Raw genomic sequence first — 12262 nt, forward strand, 5'->3', positions numbered from 1 at the left:
GCAGTTTTAAGTTCACAGCAAAATTGAGCAGAAAGTACACAACTTTCCCACATACTCCCTGCCCCACATAGGCACAGCCTCCCTCAGTACCAAAATCTGGTACCAGAGTAGTACATTAGTTACAACTGAAGAATCTACATTGATATGTCATTATTACCCTAAGTCCATAGTTTACATTAGGGTTCACTGTTGGTGTTGTGCATTTTCTGAGTTTTGTCAAATGTATAATGACATACGTCTACCATTATAGGATCACAGAATAGTTTCACTGCCCTAAAAATCTGTGCTCTCTCCCTATTCAAATCTATTCATCCCTCCCTCCCGCCAACCTCTGGCAACCACTGATTTTTTTTTTTACTGTTTTCATAGTTTTGCCTTTTCCAGAAGGTCATGTAATTGGAATCATACAGTATGTAATCTTTTCAGATCGGCTTCTTTCACTTAGTGATATAAGCATTTACAGTTCCTCCTTTTCTTTTCTTTTTTTTTTTTTAATGGCTTGACAGCTCATTTCCTTTTGGCACTAAATTATGTTCCATTGTCTGATGTATCACAGTTTATCCATTCACCTACAAAAGACATCTTGGTTGCTTCCAAGTCTTGGCAGTTTTGAATAAAGCTGTTATAGACATCTGGGTGCAGGTTTTTGTGTGCCTTACCCATTTTTAAACTAAGCTAACTATCTTTTTATTGTCGAGCTGCCAGAGTTCTGTGTATATTCTGGATACAACTCCTTTATAGTTTTAGGTCTCACATTTAGGTCTTTCATCCATTTGGAGTTAATTTTTGCATGTGATGTGAGGTAAGGGGCTTCTACTTCATTCCTTTGCCTGTGAACAGCCAGTTGTCACAGCATCATTTATTGAAAAAATTCTTCTTTCTCCATGAATTGTCTTGAGACCCTTGTCTAAATCAATTGACTGGGAACGCCCAGGTGGTCCAGTGGTTAGGACTCTGTGCTCTCACTGCCGAGGGCCCAGGTTCAATCCCTGGTCGGGAACTAAGATCCCACAAACTGCACAGCATGGTCAAAAAAAAAATTCCATCCACCATAAATGTAAGAGGTTACTTCTGGACTCTCAATCCATTCCGGTGATTGATATATCTTATCTTTATGCAAGTACCACATTGTCTTATAGCTTACTGTAGCATTACTGTAGCTTTATAACAAAATTTGAAATCAGGAAGTATAAATCTCCCAACTTTGGTATTCTTCAGAACTGTTTTGTTATTCTGGGTCTCTTGAATTTCCATATAGATTTGAGGATCAGTTTGTCAATTTCTGTGAAAAAACAAAAGAGGCAGCTGGGACTTTGAGAGGGGTTGTCTTGAATCTGCAAATCAATTTGGGGAGTACTGCTGTATTAACAATAGTAAGTCTTCCAATCCATGAACATGGTATCTTTCATTTATTTAGGTCTTACTTAACTTCTTTCAGTGATGTTTTATAGTTTTCAGTGTACAAGTCTTGCACTTTTGTTAAATTTAATCCAAGTATTTTACTCTTTTTTATGTTACTGTAAATTGAATTCTTTCCATAATTTCATTTTAGATTATTCATTGATAGTGTACAGAATTACAACTGACTGATCTTGTATCCTGCAACCTTGCTAACTCATTAGAGGACTCAGTAAGATGTTCTATGTACAAGATCAGGTCATCTGCAAATAGAGATAGTTTTACTACTTTCTTTCCAATCTGAATGTCTTTTTTTCCCCTGCCTTTTCTTGTCTAACTGAACTGGCTAGAACTTCTTTCTAAGCTGAATAGAAGTGGCAAGAGACAGCCTTGTCTTGTTCCTCATCTTTGGGAGAAAACATTCAGTCTTTTAATATTAAGTACATATTAACTTTTTTTTTTTGTAGATGCCTTTTATCAGGTTAGGGAATTTCCTTCAATTCCTAGTTTCTTGAGTATTTTTATATTGAAGGGATATTGGATTTTCTCAAATGCTTTCTCTGCATGTATTGAGATAACCATTTGTTTTTGTCCTTAATTCTATTGATATGGTGTATTAAAATAATTGATTTTTTTGCATGTTAAATTCACTTTGCATTCTGGGATAAATCCCACTTGGTTAAGGTATATAATCATTTTTATATTTTGCTGGATTTGGTTTGCTAGTTTTATTTGACTTTTTTGAATTTATATTCATAAGACATATTGATCTTTAGTTTTCTTTTTGTGTGTGATGTCTGGTTTTGATATCAGGATAATACTGGTGTCACAGAATGAGTTGAGAAGTGTTTCCTCCTCTTCTATTTTTTTTTTTTTTGGAGGAGTTTGTGAAGAATTTGGTGTTAATTCTTCTTTAAATATTTGGTAGAGGGGCTTCCCTGGTGGCGCAGTGGTTAAGAATCCACCTGCCAATGCAAGGGACATGGGTTTGAGCCCTGGCCCCAGAAGATCCCACATGCCGCGGAGCAACTAAGCCCCTGTGCCACAACTACTGAGCCTGAGCTCTAGAGCCGGCGAGCCACAAGTACTGAGCCCATGGGCCACAACTACTGAAGCCTACGTGCCTAGAGCCCATGCTCCGCAACAAGAGAAGCCACGACAATAAGAAGCCCGCGCACCGCAAGGAAGTCCCAACACAGCCAAAAATAAATAAATAAATAAATTAAAAAGTGTTAAAAAAAATTTGGTAGAGGGGTTTCCCTGGTGGCACAGTGGTTAACAATTCGCCTGCCAATGCCGGGGACACAGGTTCGAGCCCTGGTCTGGGAAGATCCCACATGCCGCAGAGCAACTAAGCCCGCGTGCTACAACTACTGAGCCTGTACTATAGAGTTCACAAGCTACAACTACTGAAGCCCGAGTGCCTAGAGCCTGTGCTCTGCCACAAGAGAAGCCACCACAGTGAGAAGCCCGCGCACCCCAATGAAGAGTAGCCCACGCTTGTTGCAACTAGAGAAAGCCCGCGTGCAGCAACAAAGACCCAACGCAGCCAAAAATAAATAAATAAATAAATAAACAAATAAATAAATAAATAAAAATTTAAAAATATATATATTTGGTAGAATTCACCTATGAAGCCATCTTGGCCTGGGCTTTTCTTTGTAGGTTTGCTTTTTGTTTTTAATTGCTAATTCAATCTCTTTATTATAGGTCTGTTCAGATTTTCTTTTCTATTTCTTCTTTTTTAAATTTATTTATTTTATTTTTGGCTGCATTGGGTCTTCATTGCTGTGCCCGGGCTTTCCCTAGTTGTGGTGAGCAGGGGCTACTCTTTGCTGTGGTGCACGGGCTTCTCATTGCGGGGGCTTCTCTTGCTGCGGAGCATGGGCTCTAGGCGCGTGGGCTTCAGTAGTTATGGCTTGCGGGCTCTAGAGCAGAGGCTCAGTAGTTGTGGCGCATGGGCTTCGTTACTCTGCGGCATGTGGGATCTTCTCGGACCAGGTATCGAACCCATGTCCCCTGAACTGGCAGGCGGATTCTTAACCACTGCTCCACCAGGGAAGTCCCTGTCGTGTCTCTTTTTTTTTTTTTGCGGTACACGGGCCTCTCACTGTTGTGGCCTCTCCCGTTGCGGAGCACAAGCTCCGGACGCGCAGGCTCAGCAGCCATGGCTCACGGGCCCAGCCGCTCCGCGGCATGTGGGATCTTCCTGGACCGGGGCACGAACCGTGTCCCCTGCATTGGCAGGCGGAGTCTCAACCACTGCGCCACCAGGGAAGCCCTGTCGTGTTTCTTTTAAAAATCCCTTTCTTGAGAGATTTTGTTCCTGTAGTTTTTACTGGTTGTTATTCAGACAGCTGAACACAAGCCTTCAGTTTGAGAGGTCCCCTCAAGCACCAGAATGGACTTTTCCTCCTCATGACAATTTTCAATTTGAAACAGCAAAACACTCTTGGGCTGCAGCATCAGGGTGATATTCTGGCTCTTCCTGAGGACACTATGGGAAGTCAGGCTCTTCTGGCCACATGTCCCCCTTCCCTAGAACAGAAGTACTCAGTGGTGGACTTCCTTTTGTTCTCTTTCCTTTTATGGGCCATTATTTTTGGGGTTGGTGCCTTAATCTTTTCTCACACCCCTAGGCAGTTTGAAATTCCACAGTGAAACCTGAGAGTGACAGTCACCGGCAAGTGCTTGCCAGGTTGCTTGAGTGTGGTAGTCCGCGCATCACATTTTTTACATGTAAGCACACGTTTGTATGCTCTTTGAGAATTCTGAGGAGTCTTTGGTAGGTTTTAATCGTTCCAGTCTTTTGCATTTTTCCAGTTCTTTTTGCCGTTAGCAGTCTGGGTCCCATCAGGGTCTGGTGCAGCGGGGAGGCGGCTGCTTGCTCCCTGCCTGCAGAGCAGGGGTGCCCCGGGCACGCGGCTCCGCTGGGAAGGTCGTTTTGGTGGTCCCATGTCCCAGCACTCAGTCCTGCCGGCCTCCTCACTCGCACCCAGCCCGGGCAGGAGGTGCCCCTTCCCTGCAGCTGCGGCGCAGGCGCTGTGTGGAGCCGGCAGCTGCACTGCCCCACCCGCCAGGATCCGTCCTCCCGCCCGCAGCTGGCGGCCATAAAGCCTGCACCCCGCAGCTTCCCCCCACCCCCCTTACAAATGCCTTTATTATTATTATAATTATTTCACTATGTGCGGGAATTCTTTGAGGCTCTGAGGAGTAGATTTCTCCAGAAAGATTTTGCGTTTGCCTGTCAAGTTCCTGGAGATACCATCCATCTGAGACCACTTTAATTTTTAAACTTGAAGTTTCTCAGACCACAAGTAGTTTGAATTTAGCTGCTGACCCATGTGAAGGGCACTCAGCCCCCTAGCTCCTCATAGCGCTGAGATTCGAGGTGGGGACTTCCTGTCATCTGAGGTGGTGGAAGGTTGTTTACTTCAATTCATGTTTAGTTCACTCTTCCCCCAGAATTCTCCTATTCAACTCCCGACCTTGAGGGGTCCATAGACTTTGTTTCATGTCCTACTGCACTGCAAGGCCATGAAAATTGAAGCTCAAGGTTACAAAGTTTCAAAAAAGACCAACAAAAGGTGATTTCAGGATTCCTATCTATTTGGATTTCTGCTTTCACATATTTTGAGGGTTTCTCAGTATTCTTTCCTTTCTTCTTAGTTCAGTGCAATTTAAAAGGTTTTTTGTTTTGTTTTTTGTTGTTTGTATCCACTATTATGAATGCTTTCAGGGTATTTAGTGCACCATACTGCCAGAACTCACAGTTCACTGTCTCTCACTCTATTTACTCTTGTATGAACCCAACGCTTGGTTAGTGCCTCCCCATGTATTTCCAGACATCCTTCTAGGAGGAAGAGAGCATCTTACCTCTACTCATGGACAACCCTGATCAGCTCCCGATCTCCTTTTTCTTCTCCTGCCTTCCTAGTACCCCCACTGGGTTCTGCCATCTGCAGGTGGCATCACCTTCTCCTGGAGTCCCTGCCCTTTCCTGATTCCATAGCTGCCCTTGGAGAAGTGGGAAGGGATCCCTTTTTCTCTTGCTACACTCTGATCAAGAGAGGACCAGAGTGGTGCTGCTTATAAGCCTCTTTGGTTAAACCACTCCTTTCCTATTAGCTTTTTTTTTTTCCTCTTTATTGTGGAAAATTAAAGTTTACAGAAAAATTACAGTAGTACTAAGAGCCTTTTCTTTTTCTGAACCATTCTACAGTAATTTCCAACATGCTGCCTCATCAACCCTAAGTATTTTAATGTGTATTTTCTACAAACAAGGATATTCTCCTACATAACTACAATTGACCATCAAAATAAGAGAAATAATATTGATACATTACTACCGTCTGATCCTGAGACCCCATTCTAGTTTTACTGATTGTCCTGATAATGTCCTTTGTAGCAAAGGGATTCAATTCAGGATCACTGGCTGCATTTGGTTTTCCTGCTTCTTTAGTATTCACTTTGGAACAGTTCTTCCGCCTTTCCTCGACTCTTTTTTTTTTTTTTTTTTTTTTTTTGCGGTACACGCGGGCCTCTCACTGCTGTGGCCTCTCCGTTGCGGAGCACAGGCTCCGGACGCGCAGGCTCAGCGGCCATGGCTCACGGGCCCAGCCACTCCGCGGCATGTGGGATCCTCCCGGACTGGGGCACGAACCCGCGTCCCCTGCATCGGCAGGCGGACTCTCAACCACTGCGCCACCAGGGAAGCCCTCCTCGACTCTTTTGACTTTGACACTTTTTTTTTTTTTTTGACTTTGACACTTTTGAAGATTACAGGTCAATTATTTTTAGCATGTCTTCAGTTTGGGTTTGCCTGATGTTTCCTCACGATTAGGTTCAGATCATGCATCTTTGGCAAAGACACCACAAAGGTGATGTAATGTTTGTCTCAGTGCATCCTATTAGGAGGCTCACAATTTCGATTGTTTCATTAATGTGGATCAAGCAATTAAAGTGATTTCTGCCAAGTTTCTCCACTTTAAGGTTACTATTTTTCCCTTTGTAATTAGTATTTTGTGGGTAGGTACTTTGAGACCATGTAAATGGTCCATTACTCCTCAAACTTTTACCCACTGGTTTTAATGTTTTGTGGTTGAATTATTACTCTGATGGCTGCCATATGGTGATTTTTCTAATTCAACATTTAGGAAAGGCATTTTTTCTCATTTATTTATTCATTTATTTGTTTCATGTCCAAATATATCAATACAGACTCCCAGATTTTTTTTTCAGACTCCCAGACTTTTATATTTTATCAATGGGGAATTATAATCAGTTACTATCATTATTTATTTTGATATTCAAATTGTCCCAAATCTGGCCAGTGCCTTTTTTTAATGCATTTTTAATTGTGGTAATAAAAACATAAGATTTACCATTTTAATCATTTTCAAGTGTACAATTCAGTAGCGTTAAGTGTATTCACATTTTTGTGAAACAGATCTCCAGAACTTTAAAAAAAAAATTATATATTTATTTGGCTGTGCCAGGTCTTAGTTGCGGCACACGGGATCTTCTCTGTGGCATGTGGGATCTAGTTCCCTGACCAGGGATCGAACCCAGTCCCCCTGCATTGGGAGTGTGGAGTCTTAACCACTGGACCACCAGGGAAGTCCCTCCAGAACTTTTTCATCTTGCAAAACTGAAACTCTATACCCATTAAGTAACAACATACATTTCTCCCTTCCCCCACTCCCTGGCAACCACCATTCTACTTTCTATTTCTATGAATTTGACTACTTTAGCTATGTCATATAAGTGGAATCAAACAATATTTATCTTTTTGTGACTGGTTTATTTCATTTAGCATAATGTCCTCAAGGCTCATCCATGTTGTAGCACGTGATAGGATTTCCTTTCTTTTTAAGGCTGAATAATATTCCATTGTAGGTACAAATCACATTTGTTTAATCCGTTCATCCATTGATGGACATTTGGGTTGCTTTTACCTTTTGCCTATTGTAATAATGCTGCTATAAACATGGGTGTGCAAACATCTTTTGGAGACCTTGCTTTCAATTCTTTTGAGTATATACCTAGAAGTAGAATTGCTGGATTATGTGGTTCTATTTTAAATTTTCTGAGGAGCCTTCATACTGTTTACCATAGTGGCGGTACCATTTTACATTCCCACCAACAGTGTACAAGGGTTCCAATTTTTCAATATCCTTGTCAACACTTGTTTTCTGTTTTTGTTTTTTTCACAGTAGCCACCCTAATGGGTGTGATTCTATATTCTTTTGAACATCTCCATCACTCTTTGAGTGTTTCCTTACTTTTGGCACACATGTTGTTCCAGGATCACTTTGTACTTTCCCTGCCCTAGCCCTGGAATCAACCATTTCTCCAGGGAGTCCTAGTTCCATTTTGTGGAGATCGTATTTAGAAACCAAAATCTGGGCAACCTTTTGGATTAGTTTTACTTGTGGCACTTCTGCTCTGCGCAGTGAGGCTGGGGTGACAGGCACCTCCTCACCCCATCCCGACCTCCAAACTAAGGATTCATTCCTAGAGCAATCATTTCTCCACAGCCTATTCTTGCAGCTCCCCAGAGGGACAGTACCCAGGTGAATCTCCCTAGTGGATACACCTTAGGCTTAATTTGGGATTCCAATTGTAGGAAACGTCTCCACACACTTGGAAAAAAAAGTATTGGAACCTGGGTTGTAGCTGTTTTAAGGTTTCTCTTGAGGGCAGAACTGAAAAAATATATGCTTTAGCACAACTTCTAAATTAGTATCTAGGGACTTCCCTCGTGGTCCAGTGGTTAAGACTCCACGCTCCCAATGCAGGGGGCCCAGGTTCGAACCCTGGTCAGGGAACTAGATCCCACATGCTGCAACTAAGAGCCCGCATGCAGCAATGAAGATCCTGCGTGCCGCAAGTAAGATCCAGCACAGCCAAATAAGTCAATAAATATTTAAAAATAAATAAAAAAAGAACTTATAGGGCTGCTTGCATTAAAAAAAAATAAGTTAGTCTAGTCTGGCTTAAAAATATACCTGTGCATCTAGCAATGCAGTTTAATGGAAAGACCATAAATTTGAACTCAGCCAGAACTGGGTTTTAATCACTGCACTACTACAGAGAAGCCCTGTGACCTGGGTGAGCTTCAGCTTTGAAAGCATCTGTTTCCTTGTTTGTAAAATGAAGACAATAATACCTGGCAGAATTTTTCAGGGGATTGGAGAAATGTGTCAAGAGATGAGGATGCTGTCTGGCCTATAGTAGGCAGCGCATACCTTTCCAATGTCACAGCATCTCATCAGTCCTGGGGTCAGCAGCTTCACTTACGCAGTCCCTTGGAATCCAACGGACTTTGCCCATGAAAGTTGGCTAGTGCAGGCTATGGGGTCAAATGGCTACTTGCTGATGAGTGATTTTGTAGGCTTCAAAACTGTTTTCTTTCATTGGTAATTCATATCCACTTAAAAATATATTATTTCTTCCTTCCAGTGAACCCACAACATTTCAGAAATACCACCAAGTGAGTCTGCTTGCAAGATTCAATCAAGATCTGGATAAAGTGGCAGCCATTTCCTTGGTGTTCTCTACAGGATCTGTAACAGGCCCAAGGTACAAGCTCAGGATTCTCCGAATGAAGTTAAGGTCACTTGCCCATCCAGAGAGGTGAGCTGAGGCAACGTCTGACAAACCCCTGTTTTCCAAAGATGTTATTGGTTCCTGTCCAATCTGCTTGGTCTTAACGTTTTAATAGGACTTCATCAATCACAATGAAAGAAGTGAGGGGTTTTCCAAAACTAGACTTGATAAAAATAAGTTGCCCAGTAATCCAAGAAAAATTTACTGGTATGCACTTAAAGACAAACGGTCCAATAATCCAAAGAAACAATGTTGTTATATGCTTAGAGTTACACGATTCCTCCCTAATCACTCTACCCATGCTGCTTGCAAGCTGATAATTTGTTGTAGAAAAGAAACCCTCATATAATTTGGCAAACTGATAAAACACAGCCTAGCATTAAAAAAGGTACAGAAAATTTGGAATGTTTTATTCCATTGATACAGGATACAACTACTATATCAATGTTAAATTTGATAACCGCACTGAGAATGTGCTTGTTCTTAGGAAATACACACTGAAGTATTAAGGGGTAAACAACCTATCCTCAGTTGGTTCAGAAAAAATAAACTGCATGTGTGTGTGTAGAAAGAGAGAGAGAGGCAGAGACAAAGAGGGGGAGAAAGAACAAAGCTGTGATGGTATGTGTGTTTTGTGAGTAATGCCACTCCTACATATATTCCTAGTGTTCAATCTGTGGACAGAGACAGGAAATGATGTGAGCAGTTACTACTTTATGTTTATAAATTCCTTTTTCCTGAAGGTTTAGGATACCTCAAAACATTTAATAATACAAGTTTTTTTTTTCCTAAGAGGATAGTCATTACATCTTTTTTCTTTTTAATTAATTAATTTATTTATTTTTGGCTGCATTGGGTCTTTTTTTTGTGTGTGTGTGATATGATACGAGGGCCTCTCACTGTTGTGGCCTCTCCTGTTGCGGAGCACAGCCTCCGTACGCGCAGGCTCAGCGGCCGCCGCGGCATGTGGGATCTTCCCGGACCAGGGCATGAACCCGTGTCCCCTGCATCGGCAGGCGGACTCTCAACCACTGCGCCACCAGGGAAGCCCAGTTATTACATCTTAAAACTGGGACTTTTTAATACTTCTTTCCCTGATTATCAAAGGAACACATATTCATTTTATAAAATCTGGAAAGTACAGAAAGTGTTAGGAGGAAGAAGAAGAATACCACGGATAATGTCATTATTCAGAGGCAACCACTGTTAAAATTTTTGGTTATTTCTTTCTAATCTTCTACTTTTTTTTAATCATTTATTTATTTATGGCTGCATTGGGTCTTCGTTGCTGCACGCAGGCCTTGTCTAGTTGCCGTGAGCGGGGGCTACTCTTTGTTGTGGTGCACAGGCTTCTCATTGTGGTGGCTTCTCTTGTGGAGCATGGGTTCTAGGTGCACGGGCTCAGTAGTTGTGGCTTGCGGGCTCTAGAGTTCAGGCTCAGTAGTGGCGCACAGGCTTAGTTACTCTGCGGCATGTGGGATCTTCCCGGACCAGGGCTTGAACCCATGTCCCCTGCACTGGCAGGTGGATTCTTAACCACTGTGCCACCAGAGAAGTCCCTTTCTATTTGCTTTTAAACCTAGTTGAAATTACATGGTAAATAAAATTTTACACCCTGATTTTTTTGCTGTTGTTGATGTGGCTTTGCTTATTTAGCACAAGCATTTCCCTAGAACATTAAAAATAATTGCTAAATAATTTTATATCTGAAAGAGATGATATAATTTACTCTACTAGAATGGGGTATTTTTATTATTGTATTGACAAGCATATTTCATCTTATTTTCACAGGCCCCAGTTGTGTCGCTATGATCTTGTACTGATGGAAAATGTTGAAACAGTCTTCCAACCTATTCTTTGCCCAGAGTTGCAAATGTAACTGTTGTCAGGACACCCGGGTACCAGTAACATCAAGAATGCTACAACTACAGGATTTTTAAAGCTTCACCTCGCCTTCTCCTCAAGGCATAAAAAGTACGGAATAACCAGGGTTTTTGTTTTGTTTTTTTACAATCATGTCCTGCGGATGTCATATTGCAAAATATCAAGTGATCCTGGATTATGAAACAGTCCTGGGAAGGGAGCCCCTAAATAGGGCAAGTCAGAAATAGCCAGGCTCCTGACGGCGCAGCGCCTTGTTAGGCTGCGTCCTGGGGCCTCATTTGTTCCGAACTGTTGGTTCTGCTGCCTGTCACTTGGGCATTTCTGCCAATCACAGTGGCCAGGCAAGCATCTTAAGGGAAGGACTCGCTGGAGACATCACTTTGGACTCGACCCCATGTTCTCTGTGCCAGATCCCTCCGGGCTCTGCACAGAGGGGGAATGGCTTCCTGTCTTGTTTAAAGTGGGGCTAGTGCAGGAGGAGGTGGGGACAGACCAACAACCAAGAAGGCAGCTGCTGGGACTAGTGGATGAGGGAAGAAGAGCAGATGAAGCAGTGGGGCAGCCTTGCTCACAGGGACAAGGGATAGAGTGAGAGGCAGGAGAGAAAAAGCAGAGCTTGTTTTTCACTTAAGGTGAAGAAGCATCACTTTACATGCAACCCTCATCTGAAGCAATACTTAAGAAATGTTTTGTTTTGCTTTATCACCAATGTAATCTGTACTTGTTGAAGGAAATTTCAAAAATGCACAGATGCAAAATGAAAATATGCTATCCATAATCCCATCTGTTAGAGGTAATTAATGTTAACCTTTTGGAGCGATGCTAAATAACTTGTTTTGCCAACATGTGAATTCAAAGCACTAACCGGTCTGCTCTTGGCGCACCCGAAGCTCCCAGTTTGAGGAATTCTCAGGCTTCCCTAGGAAGAGGTGCGATCCATGAATCTGAAATGACAACAGCAGCCAAGTCAAGAGGCCCTCCCAAGGGCCAAGGTCAGAGAGGTCAGAACCACTTGAGGTCAGATGCCCAGGGTGGAGACAGAGCCAAAGGGGTGGACACCACCCATCCCCCAGCCGTGGCCACTGCAGGAAGGTTCCTGGGATTCCCGAGTCATAGGTTCACTAACCTCCTCCCCGTCCAAGTGACTGCTCTCCTACTGCTTTCTGTGTGGAGAGCCGTATTTTAAAGAAACAGACTCTCTGTTTCAAAAATGATGGAACTCTGTGAATGTAATCCAGCGTGGCACACTTGATTTATACCTATATAGCAAATCCAGAGTCTATTCCACTTAAGTGAGGGATGCCTGCAGCGAATGTCTGAACTCTGAAAGGTGTAAGGCTCAGCGAGGCTCCTGCCCACTTGCACATCT

General features: G+C 42.5%; 1 protein-coding gene across 2 annotated transcripts in view; it reads left to right on the plus strand.

The window, feature by feature from the left end:
• The window catches only part of LIPH (lipase H), a 46139-nt gene extending 34369 nt beyond the window's left edge, over positions 1–11770 (plus strand). For both annotated transcript variants that reach the window (XM_082839120.1, XM_082839121.1), the window contains exons 9-10: positions 8863–9036; positions 10801–11770. In XM_082839120.1, the coding sequence (XP_082695246.1) occupies positions 8863–9036; positions 10801–10888 (262 nt within the window). In that variant the 3' untranslated portion in view covers positions 10889–11770. The remainder of the gene's footprint in view (positions 1–8862; positions 9037–10800) is intronic.
• The last annotated feature ends 492 nt before the right edge of the window (positions 11771–12262 follow it).

This window comes from Leucopleurus acutus (genome assembly GCF_964270905.1).
Source record: "Leucopleurus acutus genome assembly, chromosome: 5".
Taxonomy (NCBI): Eukaryota; Metazoa; Chordata; class Mammalia; order Artiodactyla; family Delphinidae; genus Leucopleurus; species Leucopleurus acutus.